A 26,059-nucleotide genomic window follows, 5' to 3' on the forward strand; every position below is an offset into this window, starting at 1 on the left:
GGCAAGCGAAGATGTATTGGACCAATAAAGAGCGTATGATTGAACGAGAGGAGCTCCTGTTACCCAATGGAGTGAGATGAAAACTATGCTAAAAGAGAAGTACCTCCCTCTCTTTTATCGCTAGAAGCTCCTGGAACAATGGCAATCTTTACTCCAAGGATCCATGCCTGTCACGGAATATATCGCAAAATTTGAGGAATTCATGATGTGGTGTGACATTGAGGAAGACCCTCTAGTAACGCTCATGCGTTTCAGGACGGGCCTTCGATCGGATCTTCAGTGTGAGCTTTGGGCTCGTCCCGTGATAGATTTGTATAAGATGTACCAAGCGGTGTAGGAATTAGAGCAGTATTTGAAGACTCCTGTCACAAGATGATTCAATTCCCGAGACTCTAATATTGGACTGGTTCTCAGGGAACTAAACCCAACATTGGTAATCAACCTAGGGCGCAGACAAATGTTCCGCCTAGGCCTAAGGATGACAAGAGAAAATGCGTCCTTGGTGCTGGTTCAGGTGGATGACAAAATGTGCGATGCTATGAATGTGGGAATATTGGCCATTTTGCAACTTAGTGTCCCACTAAGAGCAAAGGAAAAACCTTAGTCATAAGCGATTCCCAGAATAACGAGTATGATCAAGGCGACTCTGAAGTTGAAGAATATCAGCCCGTATGATCATTGAGTGATGAGGATGAGGTGGGTGATGATGCCACATTAGCAGTTGTTAGGTGTGTGCTAGCCTAGACTAGAAGTATTGTTGACTGACATCGCAACACTATCTTCTACACAATCACCAAGTGTGGTAAGAAAAATTGTAAGGTGATAGTGGACAGTGGGAGTTGCCAAAATGTAATTTCCACTAGCACATTAGGCCGTCTAAAGTTAGAGGCCACCCCTCATCCCGACCCATACAAAGTCTCATGGGTAGACAAAACTTCCCTTCCTGTCACCCATCAATGTCTTGTACCCATCGAGTTCGGGTTTTATAAGGCGTCCCTGTGGTGTGATGTGTTGCCCATGGATGTAGGTCACATCATCCTAGGCAGATCGTGGCTATTCGATAATGACGTCACGATCTACGGTCGTTATAATGCGTGTACCTTTATGCATAACGGTAAGAAGATCAAAATTAATCCTATGCCACCATAAAACACTGCACAGAAGAAAGGTGAGAAGGCTACTGAGCCTAAAGAAGTGAAGAAATCCACACCTAAGTCTCTCCACATCATGACAACTAAAGAGTTTGAAAGAGAGACAGAGGATTCGACGATGTATGCCTTAGTGGCTAGAGAGGCTACACCAAAAGTACCAATAGAGTTACCCCATGAGGTAGCCTCAGTCTTAGAGTACAGAGATGTATTCCTTGAGGATTTGCCAGATGAGTTACCACCCATGAGGGACATCCAGCATGCCATTGATCTTGTCCCTGGGTCGACTCTACTAAACCTTCCTCACTATAGGACGAACCCTGCAGAGCATGCAGAGTTGAAGAAGCAGGTAGATGAGCTCTTGCGAAAGGGTTTCATCTAGAAGAGCATGAGGTCGTGTGCCGTACCCGCTTTACTGACACCTAAGAAAGACGACACTTGGCGCATGTGTGTGGACAGTAGAGCCATCAACAAAATCATGGCCAAGTATAGGTTTCCCATACCTAGGCTTGATGACATGTTAGACATGATGGCCAAATCCACCATTTTCTCCAAAATAGATCTCAAGAGTGGGTATCACCAAATCCGTATATGCCTCAATAATGAATGGAAGACATCCTTCAAGATGAAGGATGGGCTATATGAGTGGTTGGTCATGCCTTTTGGCTTGACTAACGCACCTAGCACTTTCATGCGGGTGATGACCCAAGTCTTGACCGTTCATGAGGAAATTCGTAGTGGTCTCCTTCGACGATATCCTGATCTATAGCACTACTAGAGAATCACACCTTGAACATTTGAAGTTGGTTTGTAGCGTCCTTAGGGCGGAGAAATTATATGCTATCCTTAAAAAGTGTTTGTTCATGTTCAGTCAAGTAGTGTTCTTAGGGTTTATAGTGTCAGCAGAAGGGATGCGTGCAAACCCAGAGAAAGTCGAGGCTATATTTTATTGGCCTGAACCGAGGAACATCCATGAAGTGCGAAGCTTCCATGGCTTAGCCACATTCTATCGTTGGTTCATTAGGAGTTTTAGCACAATTATGGCTCCTGTTACAGAGTGTATGAAGGGAGAATTCATGTGGTTGAAAGCCGTAGTTAAGGCTTTCAAAGAAATTAAGCACAAGATGTTCGAAGCTCCTGTCATGCGCCTTCCCGACTTTTCTAAAGTCTTTGAAGTTGTGTGTGATGCATCTAGTGTTGGTATAGGTGGAGTCCTAGGTCAAGAGGGTCATCTTGTTGCCTATTTCGGTGAGAAGCTGAATGAGGCAAAACAAAAATATTCTACCTATGATAAGGAATTCTATGCGGTAGTGCAGTTTTTAAGACATTGGCGCCACTACCTCCTATCGCAGGAATTTGTATTATTTTCTGATCATGAGGCCTTACGTTATCTTCACTACTAGAAAAAACTTAACCCAAGGCATGCTAAGTGGGTTGTGTTCCTTCGAGAGTATTCGTTTGTAATGAAACACAAGGTCGGAGTAGAGAATAAACTAGCCGAAGCCCTTAGCTATAAAGTGACGTTGCTCAATTCTTTGAGTGCAGGAGTTGTCGGCTTTGAGCAACTGAGAGACGAGTACCCCACATGTCCAGATTTTGGGGGTACCTATATGTCACTCTCGGTTGATCAGCAAAGTGCGGGGGATTTCGTGTTGAGAGATGGATTCCTTTTTAAAGGAAATCGTTCATGTATTCCCCATACATCCCTCCTTGAATTCCTCATCTGGGAGCTTCATTCGGGAGGGATAGTTGGCCACTTTGGCCGCGATAAGACTATTGTCCTTGTAGAGGATCGTTTCTACTGACCAAGTCTCAAGCGAGATGTCGCCTGAATTTTAGGGTAGGGTAGAACGTGTCAGATGGAAAAGCAACAAAAGAAAAATTCTGAATTATATACGCCATTACCTGTGTCACATACTCCGTGGCAAGACATTAGCATGGATTTCGTGCTTGGGCTTCACAAGATGATTAAAAAGCACGATTCCATTTTTGTTGTTGTGGACCGCTTATCTAAGATGACGCATTTCATCCCCTGTTCTAAAACTTCTGATGCGTTTAATATAGCTAAGGTCTTTTTCGATGGTGTGGTCTGTCTCCATGGTTTACTTAAGACCATAGTATTTGACCGTTATGTCAAATTTACTAGCTATTTTTGGAAGACACTATGGTTCATAATAAGAACACGCTTGCAGTTTTCTACTACATACCACTCCTAAACTGATGGCCAAAATGAGGTGGTTAATCGTAGCCTTGGAAACCTCTTACGATGCTTAGGGGTGAACATGTGAAAACTTGGGATTTGATTCTACTTATAGTCGAGTTCACCTACAACAGTTCAGTCAATTATTTTACAGGGTTGAGTCCATTTGAAATTGTTAGTTGGTACAAACCTAGGATGCCCATAGACTTGTTACCCATGTCAGTTACCCAAAGATCTTCTGAGTCAGTGATGCATTTGCACGACACATTCATGATTTGCATGCACATGTTAGACAACGAATTAATGCGGGTAATGATAATTATAAATGTTCGGCAGACCAACATCGTAGGTGGACAAAATTTAATGAAAGGGATTATGTAATTGTTAGGATTAGACCAGAGCGGTTTCTTCCGGGTTCTACTAAGAAATTACAAGCTCGCAGTACTAGACCATTCAAAGTATTGCGTAAAATTGGATTTAATGTGTACAGGATAGACCTTCCACCTGAAATGGAAATAAATCCGACGATCCATGTGGAAGATCTAGTTCTCTGTCCTAACCCTTCCATTGTTTCTTCTTCCCACCCTTAGCCACTTTCTGACTTTACTTCTCAACCCACTCCACCTCTTCCACCATCAATTGACCGTAAGGAAGAGATTGAAGGGATAGTGAATGAGAAGATTGTTTTCACACGAGGTGGGGGCTTCCAAAGGTACCTTGTCAAATGGAAGAACAAGCCACCATCTGATTCCACGTGCCTTATAGATGCGGAACTACGGCGGATTGATCCGGACCTTCTCGAGATGCACAACAGTTTTAACTCGTCGGAGCCGAGTTTTTTCACCCGAGGGGAGTTGATGAGGACATCAGACCCTTCAAAGTTTATCAAAGATGAAGGCGGCCAACGAATACATCTTTATGGCTCAAAGATGGTTCGTGGCACAACCAATGAGGATTTGGCACAACCAATAAGGATTTTGAAGACCTTGCACGCATCCCTGGATTAATTGAAAGTCCCACATTAGGAGGACACGTGTAGGATGAGTCAGAAGATTGATCTGTTACGTGGGATTTTTTTTATTTTTATTTTTTTTAGAAAACTTTGTTTCGCGCATTTTTTTCTTTTGTTATGGGGGTAGTTTAGTCATTTTCTTAAAGAAAATCCGAATTTTATAAATATGGTGTTATCTACCCTAAACCTAATAATGTTTTTTTAATGAAAGTTTGGTGCCTCCTTCCCCTTTCTCTTTGTGGTAAGTTCTTCTCTTCCCCCTAATATCTTCTCGTCTTTTAAATTTTATTTCTAGCCCTCCAACCTTCTTCTTCTCTTTCTATGCCTATTTTATTATTATTATTATTTTTTTGCTATTGACCCTGAAAATTTGAGAATTGATCTCAACTTTCTCTTAGATTTTCTAGCCATCCCTATTCCAGAAATCCTTTGATTTCCTAGACTAGAGAAGTTGCATTGATTGTTGGATTGAAACCATGCAAGATCGGGAGGTCCTATCCCTCGTCGGATCCAATCCAGCATGATTTGAATGCGGTACTGCAGGATTGTGATGATGGTTTGCAACCATTGCATGTTTCCTTTGTTGTTATCTTTACTATGGTGTGGAATGTTGAATATTTCAATTGATTTACTTAGTTATTTCGCTGGATAATTTCTGTGCTCATACATGCATTCTAGTTTAGACCGTCTTGCATCAAGTTGTAGACTCTATAAGTGCGACTGTTTAAGGAGTATCCCAAGAATTTGCCATCATCACTCTTAGAGTCAAATTTACCTAGTTGTTCTCGGTCTCTAAGATTATAACATTTCATACCAAAGAAATAGAAATATTTCACACTAGGTTGTTTTCCACACCAAAGTTCATATGTAGTTTTATTTAAACCTGCTGTAAGATATACCCGATTAATTATATAGCAGGTGGTGTTGATGGCCTCGGCCCAAAAACGTTCTGGCATATTTTTACTATTGAGCATTACCGAGCCCATCTCTTGGAACACCCTATTCTTTCTTTCCACAACTCCATTTTGTTGGGGAGTTTTTGGAGTTGAGAATTCCTGTCGGGCCTCCTTCATAATCTCATCTTTCTTCTTATGCATAGTAGAATGTTTCCCCTTCGACTCATCCAAACTAGATTGCATTAAGGTCATTATTTCTTTTGGTATTTTGGTACATCGTGCAACTTGATCCTTTCGATGTGCCAAATGTTGTTTGTGTTGCATAATTCCACTAATTATTAGTCTATCACAATAGTTGCATTTCATTTGGTACCTACTATTACCTACCCTTTGGTAATGTTGCTATTCAATATCCTCACTTGTTGGCCAGACCCAGACACTTTCTCATGTAGATATGGCCTATGTGTAAGTCTACTCGATTCTCTAAGTTTAAATATATTTTTATAGGAGAATGAATTAATTAAATCTCGAAACTTAATATAAATAGATTAATGAAATAAAGTTTGAACTTTTGAATCTAATTAATAAAGAAGAAATTAAGCCCAAACCCTGTGAAGCTCTAAAACTGTCCAAAATAAGAAAATATAAACATAAAGTAAATATTCCGAAAATAAAAAAAATAGAAAATCAGTTGCATAATATGTTAAATGCACATTAATATGTTCTAATATGATTACCACATAATATTCAACCATTAAAACAGAAAAAATTGAAAAAAATGATTTTTTTTCCTTCTAATTTTTAAAAATCGACCGAAAATTGTTTGAAAATAAATAAAAAAATTCAAAAAGAAAAGAAAAGAAAATCATAGGAGCATTACAGGCGCTGTAAAAGTTTTGATCCATACAACATCTTCTTCTAGCTGCGAAAGGAACTGGAGTTGTTTTGCAATTATTCATTTAAAGAATAGTAATAGATTGTAGACTAGGATGTTGGATAGACTTGTCTTCATGTGCCGCAACATGAGGCTAAGAATACGGCCACATCATAGGAGCATTATAGGCGCTGGTGATACGGACTGTTGTCCAATAAACTTGGACAATATTTATGATGAGGACGACTTGCTTCTACCTTGGTTGGAAGCAAGGGAAAAACAGATTGAAGAGGATAGTGAATAATTGGAAGTTAATGACCCAATAATATGCACAACGCAACAAAAGAATCGTGCAACTGTCTTGGACCCAGAAAAAGGGCGGCTTTCATGTAAAGTCTGGCTTAAGTTCAATGGAAGAGTACGAGCGGTAGTGGCAGCGAGATCGAGTCGGATGATCATGATGGTGGTGGTGATGACGCCCCAGATGCTGGTCCCACTTCTGGTGTTGCTCAGCACACCATACGACCAACCATCTACAGATCACGAGGGTGATGAACATTGACAGGGTACACGGGGTCGGACTTATGAGTGTATTGAGTCACGATACAACCAGTAAGAGGAGGCTAGGTGTAGTGGTGCACCAGGAGGTCTGGAACATCAACAGGCCCATTGTCCCGAGCATTATGATGGATATTCTTGTGGCCAATGGGATTATAGTTATGCGGAGCCCGTTTCGTCACATTCATGATGGAGTAGTCCTCTTGATCCATGCCCATATGATTATAGATATCTAGATCCAAATCCAAGTTACTCATCACAGACACATTTTCAATCTTAAATTCTCAACAGCCCGAGTACGGGCACCAATACTGCTGTTCGATGGGCACTGGTGGATATCTTTACTTGGGGTCGGAGTCGTTGCCTAGTTAAGATCAGTCATCCTCTGGTTTCGTTGACCTGGTCTTTCCCGCTGGCATTGGATATTATGGATATGTGGTACCTGTTCCACAGCCGCAACTTGATGATGACAATGGCGTGGAGGTGGAGGTTAAGCAACCACAACAAAACAGATTTTCATTTTGGTGGTGGCTCATGAATTTTAGTATGGTAACTGTAAGTACATATTTTTATTAAGGCAAGCATTGCTATATACCCATTAGTCCATTACCCACACATTCACTAAGCAAGCACACATTTGACACTGCCGAACTCGTACTTAAAATAATTCCCTTGACAACCAATTAAGTAATCCTTAATCAAGTTGCAGGGGGGTATATTAGACACTATATATATATATATATATATATATATATATATTGACTTGAGGAATACAAGACATGAATCACAAGATAGGAGAAGTTTCTGACATGTTGAAGACGTTAAAATAGAATTAACATTGTAATTTATGCAAGTCCTCACTCCTTAGGTATGTTAATATAGAATAAAATTTGCAAAATAATTGCAAACACCTACACATGTGAGATATTTTGATGTTACATTCATTCTAATTTATCTATCATTGATATTAGATAGTTAGGAAATTAAATCTATGAGTTTTGCAGTCAATTCCAGGTTGTCATGTTCATAAATTCATCAGACAACCCAATACAACTTTCTCACCAAAGAGTGGACCGTTACATCACCATAAACATGTTCAAAATTATAAATGAATGCATATTTGCAATGTTTAGAATTTTCTAGATTTAATGGATATTTTTTAGATTTTTTTTGACAAAAAAAAAAAAAATGACCGTTACCGGGCCTATATCGGCCGTCACAGCCCTGTATCAACCGATATGGGCTGTAACTGCATCGTTAATGGTGGAGACCGTTACCGCAACGGTACACCTTGTCTGATACTACCAATGTTATCGGTATTGCTCCCAATGTTATTGGTATTGCCAAGCTGGAGATACAAATAATATCAGGGATATTTCGATAATATTGGGGATACTTCGAACAGTGCTCACGCCCCACATTCAAATTGTCCATAAGACAATCTACCTTGGAATGCTTTGCACTCCCCTTTGGACTGTGCAACACACTCTCCACTTTAGACTGCACAACATGCACTCCCTCCCTAGGATATAATATGAGTGCCCTCGTTGGACCGTGTTTTTGTTCTCCCTCTTTTATTGTGCATTGTGCCTCCTCTTTCTTGGGCTGTAGCATCTGCGGTCCCTCTGTATAGTGCTCAATTGGAAAGGAGGTGAAAAAAAGAGGGGAAATAAAGATAGTGGGTCTGTCCACTTGCATTTGACTGGGATTGTGCATTGGCATACCATCTTCGCCATGGGATCAAAGAAATGAATTGGCTTGCCTTCATGCATGTGGGTTTTTTTATTTTTTATTTTTTATTTTTACACACGCACACACACCCCACACACTCACGCCGTAGTGGGCTTTCACCACCTATGGATACTCGAACCCTTGACCGGGTGTTGAAACTCCAAAGAGTCTACCACCCGAGCAATAGCAAGGATCCAAATCTTTATTTAGTTATTTATTTTATTTTTTACACACGCACACACACCCCTGCACACTCACGCTTGTGGTATTTCACGTACTCGAACCCTTGACCGGGTGTTGAAACTCCTGAGAGTCTACCACTCGGGCAAGAGTAAGGACCCAACAACACATGATTTGAGTGGGCCACTAAGTTCCATATTTTGGCTCCCTAAATTGATCATGTATTCTCTTCACTCGGTTCGTAACAATAGCACTCAAAATGTAATATGCCACGTATTCCGCGCCCAACCAAAGCATGGCTTGTCTTGTAGCTATCCTGTAAAATTTCCATTTCAGTTTGAGTGGTACAATCAAATAAAACCCTAGAGGCACATCCCCATTTCTTCCACTTAACTTGATTCCATGGGCAACATCCTTCTCAATCTCTCCATTCTCGTGAATTATTAACTCAAGATATCGAAGTGGTCATTTGGAGAAACTCCTTGGTCAACAATCTTAACTAATTCCTCATTTCACTCCCATTGTTAGTAAAATTGCACTCCATATACTTAGTTTTAGTCGGCTAATTTTAATTTCTTTATATTCTAAAACACCCTTCCATAAATCTAGCTTTGTGTCCATGCCCTCCTAAAGTTAGGGCCTACCTTACCTATAAAAAGACAAGATTAGTAATCCAAAATAGACATTTAACGTTTGTAATTTTTTGTAGCATTAGTTTACTGCTTGAAATCATCATCCCATTATTTTGAAGATCGGTATTGTATTGGTTGTTGTGGTTGTGTCATTATCCATATTGGCCTAAAATGATATGCGATATAGGGCCAAAACAACCAACCCTAAAAAAGGACTGGATCGACCTGCAAGGGGTGTATTGGCATTGATATAGGGTTGATACGGGCAAATATGCCTATAAAATCTCAAGTATGATTTTTTTTTTTTACTTGTTTTTATTCATTTTTCATTTCAACCATGGAGGAAGCTTATAAAGTCACTTTTTTTTACTGGATCTAGGTCTATTTTTAGGATCAAAACAAAAGATTTGAGTCGGATGAGATGAATCACAGTAGAATGGATCATTAATTCATTATGGGAAAAATGGTAATCTTTCACTCTTTTTTTTTTAAAAGCATGTTTTTATCTTCTTTTATTGTATGTCAATGTAATGGGCCCCAATTCAACAAATCATGCCTGATTTTTGTTCGAATAGCACACATTTGGTTGAATTTTAACAAGTCAAAGCTGACAAACAACATTCTTATTGAAGAATGGCCCGATACACCATTATATTCATGTACAAGACATTAAAAAAAAATGATAGGTTGTTGATTTTTTCCTGATATTTTCCTTAATTCTTTGGATTTAAAGGAAAATTGAGGGCTAAGGGTGATATGGTTTGATATGGATGGGGTGCCCATATCATATCGTTTTCGGTCTGGAAGATATTTACAAACCTTTGCTAGATGTCTTTGGATGCCATTGCACTCCCATATTGTTTCCGCACTTGTGAGGATTTTCAAGTCCCTTTGAAATTCCTAGAGAATGAAATACGTTGATTGGGAGTGATTCCTTTGCATTTGTGTTGGTGATTAGTAAAAGATTTAGGCACGTAATACACCCAAGATTGATAACCTGGGTATGCATCGGAAATGCATCAAAGATCATTATGGCACTTGCATTCCGTGTTGGTTTATTGGTCTCTCTTCAGACTTGGTCCGTCTGTTTAATGTGTTGATGTAGCTAATCTTCAAGCAGGCTGCATAATATGTTACACTAGGTTTTAGGTAGAAGATGTGCTTAACCTTCACCTTCACATTGAACCTATAGAAAGGTAGGGAGCTTTCTGTTTGGCCTTCATATCTAGTTTGTAATTTATTATGTGAATGATCTTCAGTTGAGCCCCTTATTCTCTGACTCTTTTTTTTTTTTTTTTTTTTTTTTTTTTTTTTTTTTTTTTTTTTTTTTATTTTTTGAAATTTATATTTGCGCCTCATTCCCTTCCTTATAAGCTTATCATTTTGTCATTGTCCTTGAACCTACTTTTATTACTACTACTACTACTATTATTATTATTATTATATCCTTCCAAAACTCATGTCATTTGGTAAAACTTTGTGTAGATGATACTCTCTGGACTGGGGTACCAGGTGATTATACAAATCCGCAAGCGCGTAATGTTCTATCTAAGGTCAGAGAACTTGTTGATAAAGGCCAATATGTAGAAGCCACTGCTGCAGCTTTTGACTTGGCTGGTCATCCATCAGATGTATGTTCCTTGTTCTCTTTTAGTTAAGCATGTAGCTTACTCGAGATTATATGCATATTATTTGAGGCCAATCTTTAATAGATGTGAATGTGTAATACATTTGAACTCTTATACTATTTTAGAGAACTGTTAATTGAAATCTCGTGTGTTGCTGCGTATTGAAGTCCTAGTTTCTACTTTTCGTAATTATGTTTTTGTTGTATGCAGTGTTCGAATTATCTTCGATATTATCGAAATATCTCCGATATTATCTTTATCTCCAGCCCTGCGATACTGATAACACTGGTAGCGATATTGATAACGCTGGTAGTATTAGAAATTCAAGGTATTAGCAATGTATCGCTAAGAATCGCCAACGTATCAATATTGCTAATATAATCGCTAATATTTTCAACTATGTAAATTCTAGGTGTTGCTTGTATTGCCAATGCATCAATATCGCCAATGTATCGCCAATATTTTCGATGATGTAAATTCTAGGTAATGCTTGTATCATAAGCGTATCGACGATATTTCAATAATATCGCCAACGTATTGATATAATCAAAATTTTGTTTATTAGAAAAAATTTTATTTCAATTTTTTTCCCTGGGCACATGGTTGTATGTAGTGTTAAATTTTCTTTTTAAAAAAAATATATATTTGAAAGTGTGTAGTGTTCAAATTGTCATTGATAATATTGATAATATCTCGATCTTATCAATATCGCAACATGCGCAATATTGAAACCACAATATTTCTTTTCCTTTCCAATTGTTGATAATTTCTTGGTGAAATATCATGTGTTGTTGATATTTTGCAATATTGATGGATATTTGGATGGAAGGTTGGATGGTTAAATAGGCAGGATGAGATGGTTGGACTGATTTCTTACAACAACACATGCTTTTAAGGCCTCATTAAATGGAAGCTTGTTATGTATGCATTCTTTTTTGCATTTTTTTTTAAAAAAATTTCTAAATATACAAGTATGTACATTTTAACATCTCCTGAAGTTTCGCTGAAAATTCCACCGTTTTTCCCATGTCTCCCCACATTTCTGGTTATCAGTGATATGGATATTGTTTCCATATCCCTGGCTAGCGAAACCTATAATGATACCGATACTTCGAACACTGGTTGTATGTAGTCAATTCACTTCCAACTGCATCTGCTGTTACTTATCTCAGTTGGAAAGAATACTCCAAAGCCTTATGCAGGTAACGTTCTTCATTTGTGGCAATTAATCCATGGAGGAAACTCCATTATGTTTCTTACAAAATGAAAATCGTTTGATCCAGGTAACGGACAATGGGGAATAAACAAGAACGTACATAACCTTCTACCATCAACTCATTCAAAAAAAAAAAAGAACAGAAAAAACCTTCTACCTTGTTTTTAAGAATACATAGGAGGTACTGAGCGTTAGGAGATAGTGGCCCATTATCATTCATTATCTTATCTCGTGTGTTCTATTGGAGGCAACATTAGCAAACCGTATTAGTCCCTTGATATACATTGATACACTATCCTCTAACGTCTCGAGCTTTTAGAGCAAGTGGTGATTTGATATGGTATCAGAACAGAAGGACTTGTGTTCGAATCCCATGAGCAGTAAATATGCCTCAATAATATATTCTCCCACGGGGGGCCGTTTATGGTGTGAGTTGTGAGTGTCCCTCCACCCTTGTCCAATATATTCCCATGCGGAGTTCCACCCTGCATGTGCGGGGGAATGTTAGTCCCTTGATATACATTGATACGCCATCCTCTAACGGCTCGAGCTTTTGGAGCAAGTGATGATTTGACAAACCTTTCATGGGCAATTGTATACAAAAATGGTGAAGAAACATTTATAATGAGAAGGTTAAAAGAAATAGCCCTAATTGCCTACAACTAGTTTTACGCCTTAACCCATTTTTTTATGCCTTCAAAATTTTAGTTTCCAATTTTACCCTTGAATCTTGATCCTTCAAACACACACGCAGAGAGAGAGAGAGAGAGAGAGAGAGAGAGAGAGAGAGAGAGAGAGAGAATATCCTTGTTGTACGTGCAAATTCTTATAAAAGTGGGTTGTACTTTATCCTACAAGCAGTTGCTTTGTAGATGATTGATTCTTTTTCTTTTGTTTTAAAGTGTCAAAGAATTTTATTTAATTGGGAAATGCATTACAATAGGGGCAATGGGTGACCAAAAGAGAGTGACACTCCCATCTCTTCCTCAGAAGCAAGTCTTTTGGCCATCATTGACACCTTTGGGAATCACTGAAAAACATGTGCCCAACTAGTCCATGAGACACGTAATTTCTTTGATGTAGGAGGTTGGTACTCTTGATCAACCCATGCCCAATGAGAAACCATGCTAGAACTTCCGTGATTATAAGGTTTCTAGAACTTGAAGGGTCCAAATTGTAGACCTTGACTATTATGAAGATCATCAATGGGGGCTCAACCTTCTCGTAGGACCCAGAAAAGGCTCACAAAATTTTTCCTCTGTCTTCTCTCAATGTCACACCAATCCCAGACAACCCGAACTTCTCGTTGAGGACCTTGTGAAATTAATCTGACAAAAAAACCATCTTGGGGAGGCTCCCATGCCAATTTAATTGCCCTTTCAGATCCTCGCTGCCCCCTTTCCTTGTGGATTGTCCATTCTATCCTGCCATAGCTCCCCATGGGACACATCAAAGAACTCTAGAAACCCAAGAGATCAGTTCAATCATGGAAATGTTCTTCTGTTCATTAAATGAACTGATGCCTACTTGCCATAAAAAATCTATGTTCCTTCCATTCCAGAGCCCTCCCTAAGATAGCAAATGGCAACATCTTCCAGGTAACTTCCCTGTGTCTGAAATCGACCAGGATGCCACCCGTCAATGCCTCCCTGAGCGATTTTATTAAGGACCCTGCTCATCTCGAGCAACCATAGGGAATAATCCAAAAGAGCGTTGGCCATTGAACAACAGATGAACATGTGGTCTGGAAAGGGACTAAACGTAGGTAGATTGAGCAAACATAACACGAATGGTAGAGGCCTCACCACTTGACTAAACATCTAAACACATGAGCAACTAATCATGCCTTGTTACCTTGAGTAGTGCAATTAGGAGCATACATGAGAGTGTAAACCCATCATTGTGACACGATCTTTCTATTAGTAGGTTTTTGGTACAAGCTCATGAGTATGTCTATTGTAGTGCATGAAATTTGCCGTCCATGGCATCACTGACTGGAGAACCAACTTGTAGGATGAAGGAATGTAAATAGGATGATATTGGATAACAGTAGTGGTTAGGAGTGAGATGTCAATCTTTAAAGGCGCCAATGAGGTAACTTGCATACACCACCACTGCTTTAGCTTGAAAGTCATACTTGGAGCTATGGCAAGGTGTTCCGTATTTGTTACGATACGACCGATACATATAGGTAACGGACGTGACCATTACAAAATACAGGGGTGAAACGGGACAGTTAGTTTTTTGAGACTGTATCGGCCGTTACAGGGGCCGTAACAACTCTGACGGGGCATAACGACTGTTACCCCCGTAACGGTCGAAAAATGACCACTAGTTTTTCTATTTAAATCCATTTTCTCCTCATTTTTCCACTTTTCTCATTGCAAAAACTTTCCTAGATTATTCTACAACAGATTTCAACCACTCTTACTATAGATTTTTGGATTAAAACTGTAGATTGAAGCGATTTAAGCGAATAGAAGCTCTGAGGGCTATTTTTTTTTTCAAAAAAAATATAAAAAAGTAGTATTTATGTCTTTTTTAAAGATGTCTAGTTTTAATGCTTAATTGTGATGTGCAAATATTAGAGACACATAACCGTGTTCGTAAATTCACTAGACAACCAAATACAATACTCTCACCAAAGATTGGACTTTTATGTTGCCATAAACATGTTCAAAACAAAAAATGAATACATATTTGAAATATTTACATCATTCCGGATTTTCTAAATATTTTCTAGAATTTTTCAGGCAACAAAAAAAATTTCAATTGTTACAAGGGTTGCAACGATAGTTATGCTCCTGTATCGCCCGTTACAGCGAATAACCGTATCGGTTATGGTAGTGACCATTACGGCCACCGTTACCGATATAGAATACCTTGAGCTATGGTGTGTAAAGAATCCTAAAATGAATTATTGATAGCAGTTGAGTTTGGATGCTGCTTGCAAACACAAAATCAGATAGAAATGAGCATCTCATGTGACAATCTCGGTACGAGAGAAGTCGCCAAATATAGTAGTCATGGCTATAGATGTGAAGGTACAAGTAGAGGAATCTAAGCCATGGCTATAGATGTGAAAGTACAGGCAGAGGAATCTAAGCAGTAGGATCAGTCATATTCCTAAGGGTCTGTTTGATTTTCTAATTTACCCCGCAATTCACTGTAAATAAGTAATTATTATTTATAGTGGTAATTCCTACACCATTCTCAATGTGATAGTGATGGTGTTGTTTGAATTTATCCGTTTCTAAACCCGAGGGTAAAACTATGGGGCCCTCAACTTATCCACGCCGTACATCCCTTCCGCCAGATCATTTTAGGGCATGAGCCAAAACTGAGGAAGATCCAAAGTTCAAGTGGACCCCACCACATGAAACAGTGGGAATTGAACGCCTACCGTTGAAAGCTTCCTTGCGCCCCCGAAGTTTGGATCAGGCTGATATTTGTATTTTCCCTTTATCCAAGTCTGTGTGACCTTATGAATGGGTTAGATGACAAATAAACATCAATGTGGGCCCAAGGAATGAAACAACTTCAACGGTGGACATTGCATGGACCACTGTTTCCTATGGTGTGGTCCACTTGAGCTTTGGATCTGCTTCATTTTTGGGCTCATGCCCTAAAATGTTTTGGTAAAACGGATGGACAGCGTGGATAAGTCACATACATCACGGTGGGGCCACTATTTTAAATCAGATCTTTCCATACCAGTTTTCAAGGTGGAAGAATTCCATTTCTTTTCAAATATTTGTTACAAGTAATAATTACCCATTTACTGGTATTTAACAAGAATTTGAAAATTCAAACACCCCCTAAGAAGAATATGCCTGGAGATGATGACGTGCCCATGTCTGCATCCCATAGTAGGATGTTAGCAACAAAACCTCTATGTGAAAATTATTGGGACTGGTGGCTTCTGGAATTTACTCCTAGAATGCATTTGGGTCAACTAGAGGATTGGATTTCTGAAAATTCAGTTTAATCAATAGTAAAAAGGCAAAAATTATTGTGTCCTAGGACTCAAAATGAGAAAGTAGCCTCCACTTAGCATTTTTCTTTCTTTTGAGTCCAACTTATAAGTAAGTTGGTCCTCTGTCGTGCACTGCTCTTTTGCAAGAAAAGTTTGGTCCTCTGTTGTGCTCAAGTTTCAGTATCTCTGGGTATGCCTTCCTCAGTCTCGAGCTTCCTCTTTGCCTGGCATGGTCTAAAAGCTGGAAAAGATTTTTGTACGATCTGGATCTTAGCTGCCTTGGCCACCCCACTCTTTGGGCTATTTGGAGAGAAAGGAATCAGCACTGCTTTCGAAGCTCCTCCTCCCCCTGAGAGAATTTCAGATCTCCTATTTCGAGATTTGAAGGACTGGCTTCTGGTACTAAACATTTGTGACAGCGCTTTAGTCGCCTCTCTTCTAGGGTAATGTCTCTTTTGGTTCGATTTGTATATCGTTTTCTGTTCTTGTTGTTTACAGTTGTATAGCTTTTTTAGGTTCTTTTGTTTTGGTTAGGTTCTTTTTTAGGTTCTTTTGTTTTGGTTTTGGGTTGCTTCAGCTCCCTTCTTAATAATATTTTTCTATCTTAAAAAAAAAAAAAAACTTCATGAGTAACGTTATTGCAATTGGATCCCAGTCCCTCATACAAATTCCAACAAGGGAACTTAGGGTTATTTCCTCTTTTTTAGACTAATAATGGCTATTCAATTCACTAGTGCATCCAAATGCAATCCTAGGTAAGAGTTTACAGTCTCAACAGTTTAGTGCAATTGTGCATGCTCAACTTGTGCCCATCTTGTTAACAGTGTTTCATTACTGTACAGTTATCTTTATACTTCAGATTTATAGTGTAGAACAGAGCATAATGCTTTCATGTTTGAGACAAGACTCATTAGAAGAATAAGCTGGGATTAATTGAGAAACAAACATTCATTCTTGCATGGGCACTCTCATCTAAGGTCCTGCTTATTTAACAATTTCTTTGTGATGGCGAAGGTTTACCAGCCTCTCGGTGATATCAACCTGGACATTGGTGATCCCGATGTTGCATATGCTGCAGAAACTTATGAAAGAGAGCTCGATTTGGATACAGCAACAGCAACGGTGAAATACACTCTGGGTGATGTACAATTCACAAGGGAACACTTCGCTTCGAACCCACATCAAGTTATCGTAACCAGGCTTTCTGCAAATGTATCTGGTTCTCTCTCCTTCATGGTATCTCTGGACAGCAAACTACATCATCATTCACATGTAAGTGGTGCAGACCGGATCATCATGGAAGGAAGTTGTCCTGGCAAAAGAATACCACCCAAAGCAAATGCTAATGAAAATCCAAAGGGAATTCAGTTCTCTGCAGTCCTGGAGCTGCGAATTAGCGATGGCGCGGGAACAATAAAGATACTGGATGATAAGAAGTTGAAAGTAGAAGGATCAAGCTGGGCTGTATTGCTTCTGGCAGCTTCATCCTCATTTGATGGGCCTTTCACTAAGCCTTCAGATTCTAAGAAGGATCCTACATTGGCATCTCTAGACATTCTTAATTCAATAAAAAATCTGTCATACTCTGAGCTTTATTCACATCATTTGGATGATTATCAAAAGCTTTTTCATCGTGTCTCACTGCAACTTTGTAACAGTTCTATCAGTGCACATGAGGAACAAAAGTTAGCTCTTTGTAGTGACACCCATATTAAAAATCCAGATGCATGCCGAACTTGGGTGAAGGGAAATGGGTTGCAGGGATGGGAGAAAATTATGTTGTCAAGAATTTCCACTGAAGAAAATAACAGAGGTGTGGTATCTACTGCTGAAAGAGTGAAATCTTTCAAAGATGATGAGGATCCGTACTTGGTGGCGCTTCTGTTCCAATATGGTCGGTATTTGCTCATCTCTTGTTCACGAGCCAGAACTCAGCCTTCAAACTTGCAAGGGATATGGAGCAAAGACATTGAACCAGCATGGGAGTATGTTCTTTAACTACACCACTGCATAATGTTTTATTAATGCTTTCTTTTTTCTTTTGAAATGTAGGATATTCATTCGTTCTTTTTTTTTTTCCCTGAATGGGGACATTATTATTATTATTTTTTGAAAGATAATACACTTTATTAAAGGGCAAAGGTGGAAAAGAAAACAACAAAACTGAAACAAAACGGGGAAAAAAACAATAAACAAAAAAGAAACCTCATTAGGGAACCCACTCCATAATTAACAACATAACTCGATTAACTACCCCCTTAACTGAAGAATTCCTATTATGAAAGCAATGATCATTCCTTTTTTCCCGGATCGACCAAAGAACAACAAGGAGGGTAACTCTCCATCGGGGCCCTACATTGCTTACCACAGCCACCAGCATGCGAGGAGAGGAAGACGTCTTCAATAGAGTATGGCATCACCCAATACACATCGAATGAAGACAAGATAGTAGACAAAATGTATGCAGAGAATTTGCAATGGAGAAGTAAATGATCAAGAGATTCCTTGTCACAAAGACCTGTAGACATTAGACAACACCATTGCCCTCTTATGCAAGTTATTGATGGTCAGGATCCTACTCCTGCCAGCAAGCCAAGCAAAGGCTGCCACTTTTGGCAGAGCACCATAATACCAGACATGGCCTATATGGAAGCAAGAAGCAGAGTTCTCGAGCTCAAGGACCAAGTAGAAAGACTTGTTGAAAATGTCCTCAATTTGTCATTAAGCCACTGATGGGGACATCTCGCGCACACACATGGCCCCCCTACGCATGTACGCAAGGAGGAGGGCCCCACCATCGATCTGGATCAATGTCGACATCCAGGGAGGGCCTCCTAGTTAGAGACTGCGTTTTGGTTCATTGGAGTGGATTTGATAGTCATGTGAATCCCACCATGGGTTCTCATGATTGTGGCCCACTATTCAAATTAATCTAGTATTTTGGGTTTTGCTTATTATTATTATTAGGAGTATCACGGACGGTTTAAATTACTTTGATTAGTTGTTATTTTTGATTACTTTATCACCAAGTAATAGGTTGCGCACATGGCGCGAGTTTTGGGGTATAGGGTTTTATTATAAACAGGCACTCCTTGTAGTCTTTTTTATTAAATGAAGATTAATAAAGCTGCGTTTTTTTGCTCCTCTAAATTTCTGAGTTGTGGAGATTCAATTGGGTGCGAAACCCTTCCTTTCTCGAAGGGCTGACTACTGTGGTGCGAAGCCACACCTATCCCGATTCGCCCCCACATTTTTGCATCTATATTTCTATTCTTCTACAATCATCTACGTTTCAAATCCATCCTCTATTGCAACCGTTTTTCTCTCTACAACAGATTTCCAGAATCTGGTCTTGCAGGAGGGCTGAAACTTTGGCGGAGCACCACACACAAACCGTGCATCGGATCGAGCTAAAATTTGAGGGTTTTGGAGTCCACCCCTGGCGACCAGGGTCAAGGTGGCCTTTTTCTGAATAGTGGGCCTCACACATGTGCTGCCATGATCACACGCACTTGCTTCTGAGCCATTGCTGCTATCCCCACGTGCAGTACTTCTCTGGTTCGTCTCTCTCCTCTCTTTTACTTATCTTTTTCCCAAAATCCCTAAACCTAACCCTAAATTACTCAAATCCCCAATTTTATGCCCTTTCTTCAACTTTAGGGTTCCTCGAATTGAAATCTGTGAATCCCTTGGATTGGGGAATTATTTTTGTGCATGTGTGGATGAATTTACCCTCCTTTGATTCTTGTTTGGTCTATAATTTTGATTGATCCGGCCCTAGCATGTGTAGGCCTGGATCCGCATAGGATTCCCCTTAATTGAGTGTTTGAACTTTTGTATGGGATGTGGAATTTTGTGTAATTGTTTCTGAACTAGTGTGATCTAAAGCCTGAAAATCTTGCGCATCATATTTGAATTTCATGTCCTGCATCAAATTTGGTATTAGAGCTTGGGTTTCTTGTAGGGGAATGCATTACATGTTTAGGGTTTAGTTTATTTGTGTCCATTATGCATTAAGTATCATTATATAGAGTTGTTTAGAGGTCCATAATTTCTGATATAGGCTGCTGAATTTTCTGCTATCAGAAAATCCGCATATCTCTTTGCTGGATTTTTTGTTGACAGATTTTTTTTTTTTTTGGGCAAATAGGTTGTTGGAAATTGAGTAGTATTGTGTCATTTTCTCCATATAGAGTCCTATAGGAGCATTTAGTCCTATCTAGGTGCATATAGTCGTAGTAGAAGGTCCTTAGATTGAGTTAGTAGTTGTATGCCCACACGTATAGGTCGTGGTTTTGGCTTGCACCCTACATTAAACATAGAGCAATTGCAAGAGTCAATGAACAAGCTGACCCAATAGTTTGAGTCTTTGGGTAGGCGCTTGGAATAACGTATGGACCAACGCTTTGAACAACTTGATGTGTGCGTTACCCAACTAAAGACATCTGCCAGGGCAAACCCCACCATTGGGGAAGATGCTCAATTTCAAGCAGGTGGTCAGGAGGATAGACCAATGAATGGAGGTGGCCAAGGAATCAGTTATGGGGGCGCATCCGTGCACCCAACCTGTGAGGGACATCAAGATTACTATGACCCCGATGCGCAACTTCTCAAAGGAGTCAGAGTAGATGCCCCCCACGTTTGATGGCCTCTTGGACCCTAAAGTTTTTCAAGATTGGTTGGCAGACATGGACCACCTTTTTGAGTGGTACGACATGTACGGCTTTGTGGCTATAGAGAGTGCACCAGAGGCTAGTGTAGAGTTACCTACTAAAGCCATTTCGGTAGTGGATGAGTTTCGTGATATCTTTCATGATAATCTACCGGATGAGTTTTCCCCTATGAGGGATATACAACACACTAGGACGTGAGACATCATACTACTTATAGCCGAGTTTGCATTTAATAGTTCTGTCGATAGGTCCACAGTTCTAAGTCCTTTTGTAGTCGTTACTGGTTATAAACCTAGGAAACCTATTCATCTTGTCCCTATGTCACTATCCCATAGGCCGTCAGAGTTTGCGGAATCTTTTGCGTATCACATTCATTCATGACATCAAGAAATCAGGCAGAAGATCATAACTAGTAATGAACATTACACACTTTCTGCAGACCAACATAAACATTTCAAGGAATTCAATATAAGGGACTGTGATGGTCCGCATCAGGCCAAAGCGGTACCCTCAGAGAGCCGTTTGTAAATTGCATGCGCATAGCGCTGAACCATTCAAAATTATAAAATGAAACGGTCTCAATGCGTATGTGGTAGATATTCCACCTTTCACGGGAATTAGTTCCACATTTAATGTGGAGGATCTAGTTACATTTCAGGGGGCCATTGATACATTGTCTAGCATGTCACCTAACCATACCGATTCCCCAAACCTTTCCCTTAATCCATGGCCCCCTCCTGATCCATCTTTCCAGCCTCTACCTCTTATACCTATCCTTCCCACACCCAGAGACAAGATAGAGGATATTCTGGACCATCAGATAATATCCACGTCGGAGACGGGTCTCAGAAGTTCTTGGTTAGGTGGAAGTCACGCCTAGCTTTAGACAGTATGTAGCTCGCCGAGGAGGAGCTTTAGAGACTTGATCCTTACATCTTGTAGCGGTTTAGGAGTTTTGTTTCCCTAGTGGCAAAACCTTCGCAGCCGGGGAGAATTGATGAAGACATCTCGTGCACACGCACGTCCCCTACGCACGTACGCAAGGAGGAAGAGGGCCCCACCATCGATCTGGATCGATGGCGACGTCCAGGGAGGGCCTCCTAGTTAGAGGACTACGTTTTGGTTCATTGGAGTGGACCCGATAGTCATGTGAATTTCATCATGGGTTCTCATGATCGTGACCCACTATTCGAATTAATCCAGTATTTTGGGTTTTACTTATTATTGTTATTAGGAGTATCATGAACGGTTTAGATTGCTTTGATTAGTTGTTATTTTTTATTACTTCGTCGCCAAGTAATAGGTTGTGCACAGGACGTGAGTTTTGGGTTATAGGGTTTTATTATAAATAGGCATCCCTTGTAGTTTTTTTATTCAATGAAGATTAATAAAATTGCTGTTTTTTTTTGCTCCTCTAAATTTCTGAGTTGTGGAGATTCAATTGGGTGCGAAATCCTCCCTTCTTCGAAGGGCTGACTACCGTAGCGCGAAGTCACACATATTCTGATTCGCCCCCACATTCTTCCATCTATATTTCTATTCTTCTACAATCATCTACGCTTTAAATCCATCCTCTATTGCAGCTGTTTTTCTCTCTACGACAGATTTGCAGAATCTGGCCCTGCAAGAGGGCTGAAACTTCGGCAGAGCACCATGCACAAACCGTGTATCGGATCAAGCTGAAACTTGAGGGCTTTGGAGTCCACCCCTTGCCGACAAGGGCCAAGGTGGCCTTTTTCTGAATAGTGAGCCCCACACACGTGCAGTTGTGATCACACACGCACGTGCGTCTGGGCCATTGTTGCTGTCCTCACGTGCGGTACTTCTCTGGTTCGTCTCTCTCCTCTCTTTCACTCCTCTTTCACCCAAAATCCCTACACCTAATTCTAAATTACTCAAATCCCCAATTTTATGCCATTTCTTCAACTTTAGGGTTCCTCGAATTGAAATATGTGAATCTCTTGGATTGAGAAATTATTTCTGTGCATGTGTGGAAGAATTTACCCTCTGATTCTTGTTTGGTCTATAATTTTGATCGATTCGGTCCTAGCATTTGTAGGCCTGGATCCGCATAAGATTCCCCTTGATCGAGTGTTTGAACTTTTGTGTGGGATGTGGAATTTTGTGTAATTGTTTCTGAACTAGTGTGATCTAAAGCCTGAAAATCTTGTACATCATATTTGAATTTCATGTCCTGCATCAGCTACACCAACAACTCTTTGGCTCTCGGAGAGGGTTGGAACCTCTAAAAGAGAGAAAGAAGTTGAAGGAAGTAATCGAATTCAAAATCAAACAAATTTCGACAGCACGGAGGGGTCCAACATCCCTCGAGCCATTAAATAAGAAGCATCAATCCATCGAAACTTATTAGAGGAGCAAAGCAGGCCAGGGAGGGAAAGATGTCTCAAGGAATCCCTTCACCAGATATCCTCCTAGAATCTCACCCTTGAGCCATCCCTGACAGCGAAGCCCACCCTATAGAAAACTTTGCTAGTGACACGAGCAATGGTTTTTCCAAAGGAAAGATGCCTGATAGAGGGAGAAATTCGTAGTCCACTAGCTCATAGGGGAAAGACCATATTTAGCAGCAATTATGGATCTCCACCATCTATTCTCCTCAATCCCAAATCTCTAAACCCACTTCCCTAAAAGGGCATAATTCACAACATCCAGCTGTTGAATTTCGGCACCCTCATTATAGGGTATGTAAACCTCCTTCCAAGTTAGAAGGTGAAACTTTCCTCTTAATTCTCCCCCTCGCCATAGAAAATCATGGTGGAGCTTATCAATCCTGTCAAGGACTGATCTCGAGCATTTGAACAATGACAGAAAATAGACCAGGAAATTGCAGAGGGTTGCCTTAATAAGAGTGATTCAACCACAGTGCCACCCAAGGATATAAGCTTGCTTGTCCAAGGTGATAGCTTCCTCTCTTATCTCTCAATCACTGGGTCCCAAAGATGCTTGTCAATAGATAGAGGTGGGCCAAAGTAAGAGGAGGGAAGAGATTCAACCCGGCAACCACAAGACTCAGCAAGCCAAGTCACCTCAACTTCAGACAGGTGAATTCCCAACAACTTGCTTTTGGCCAGGTTCACCCCTCATCCTCGAAATAACTTTAAAGCACCTGATCAATTTTTTGAGATTGTCCACCTGGACCCTCAAGAAGAATAGAGTTTTATCGGCAAATTGGAGATGACTAACACGTTGGTTAACATTCTCAATGTGAAAGCCCCAAAAAAGATCGACTGATTGACCCCTAACTAGCATCCTACTAAGCGCTCTAGAGATCACCAAGAATAGGAAAGAAGATAACAGATCCCCCTGATTTAGGCCCCTTGATGAATGGAAGAAGCCAAACAAAGAACCATTAACAAGGACAAAAAACCTGGTCGAAGAAACATAAGCTCTTATTTAAAGCCTCCACTTGGCCTCATAACCAATGCAAGCCAATATTGCATCAAGGACTAATCAACATGGTTAAAAGCCCTTTTGATATCCAACTTACAAACAATCCCCTTTGTGCTAGCCCTACGAAAGGAATCTAGACGCTCATGAGCAGTAAACACACTGTCAAGGATGTGTTTCCCAATAGTGAAGGCACTCTGGATCGGGGAGATGACCTTAGGCAGAATAACCCTCAATCTAAGGTTGAGAAGCTTCGCAATAATTTTATGGGCACTACTAATTTGACTAATAGGCCTAAAATCTTTGAATACTTAGAACTTTGAATATTCGAAATCAGAGCAATGAAGGAGCAGCCCCATTCAGATGATAAGCAACCAAACTCGAAGAATTCGGTAACAAAACTCGGCAAAATTGGCTTTGCTCAAATCCCAAAAAATTTGGAAGAAAGCCAAGTGGAATCCATCTGGCCTCGAGGCTCAGTCCTGCTCAAGGCTCATAACAGCAGCCTTAATTTCCTCACTAACAGGAGCCTTGAGGGAAGCCACCCCCTTCAAGGAGAAAAGATAGAGGGCTAGATTGTTGAGGGTCGGATAACCCCAAGGATCCTTCGATGGTAGGAACAATTGCATAAAAAATCATTCTCAGATAACATTGTGCCATCAACAAAAGGGAAGAAATGCAATTAGCCCTGGCTCTAGCACTGGCAATACCATGGAAGAACTTAGTATTCTTATCGCCTTCCTTAAGCCAGGTGGACTTAAGAGTGCTACCGCCATTTGATCTTTTCTTCATTAATATGAGCATAATAATCAGCAGAGAGCTTATCTTTTAGAAGCCTTTGCTTTAGACAACTGACTGCCTTCCTCCTTGATATCTAGCGGGCCGAATCTCCCAAAGAATAGAATCAAGCTCTAGTTCTCTTGAGAATAGAATCGAGCACCGGTTCTCTCTGGCTAAAAACCTCTTTCTTCCAAACCTTCAATTTGGATTTCAGAAGCTTCATCTTATGAAAGAGCTTGAACCTAGCATGACTTGCGACCACAAAAGAGGACCAACATCCCAAGACCAGGTCCTTAAATCCTTCGACTTTGAGCCTGACAAGCTTAAAACGAAAAGGGTTTAGGAATTCTATTCTATCATGGGAAAAATATAAGATGAATGCTACCGTGATGCACATGGTTCAAATGTTCTTATGTTGTGCACCAAAAGCTTCATCTTATGAAAGAGCTTGAACCAAGCATGGCCCGCGACTGCAAAAGAGGACCAATATACCAAGACCAGGTGATGCAGGACAATTAAGCACTTGCTCCAAGAGCTCGAACTGATAGAGCATGGATAATTAATCCTTTTTATCTCATAGCCTAGGCCCCACATCGTGTGGGTTAGGACCTCGGCCGAACTCCTCTTGTGGGCCCCACATCACATGGGTTCCGCCTCACACGAGCCACCCGCCTCACATAGGCCGCCCATCCCGAGTATGCCCCTGCATCCCACAGGCAACCCCACTTGAGCCCGGTGTGAAAATGCCCCTGCATTAATCACCCCCAGTGAGGAGTCTCGAACATGAGACCTCCCGCTCTGATACCACTTTGATGCAGGATAATTAACCACTTGCTCTAAAAGCTCGAACTGATAGAGCATGACGAATTAATCCCTTTTATCTCATAGCCCAGGCCCCACATCGCATGGGTTAGGACCTCGGCCGAACCCCCCTCGCGGGCCCCACTTCACATGGGTTCCGCCTCATATGAACCACCTCGCCTCACATGGGTGGGGCCCGCCTCACACGGGCCGCCCACCCCGAGTGTGCCCCTACATCCCACAGGCAAACCCACTTGAGCTCGGTATGAAAATGCCCCTGCATCCCACAGGCAAACCCACTTGAGCTTGGTATGAAAATGCCCTTGCATTATCAGGTCCTTAAATC

The 26,059-nt window shown here is 40.5% G+C and overlaps 1 protein-coding gene across 4 annotated transcripts in view; it reads left to right on the forward strand.

Annotated features, from left to right (window-relative positions):
- Positions 1-26,059, forward strand: part of LOC131219066 (alpha-L-fucosidase 2-like) — an 88,513-nt gene that overhangs the window by 12,087 nt on the left and 50,367 nt on the right. For 3 of the 4 annotated variants that reach the window (XM_058214043.1, XM_058214042.1, XM_058214040.1), the window contains exons 2-3: positions 10,717-10,862; positions 17,066-18,036. In XM_058214043.1, coding sequence (XP_058070026.1) covers positions 10,717-10,862; positions 17,066-18,036 — 1,117 coding nt within the window. The remainder of the gene's footprint in view (positions 1-10,716; positions 10,863-17,065; positions 18,037-26,059) is intronic. The other variant, XM_058214041.1, reaches the window with a different exon arrangement.

The sequence above is a fragment of the Magnolia sinica genome, chromosome 11, assembly GCF_029962835.1.
Source record: "Magnolia sinica isolate HGM2019 chromosome 11, MsV1, whole genome shotgun sequence".
Taxonomy (NCBI): Eukaryota; Viridiplantae; Streptophyta; class Magnoliopsida; order Magnoliales; family Magnoliaceae; genus Magnolia; species Magnolia sinica.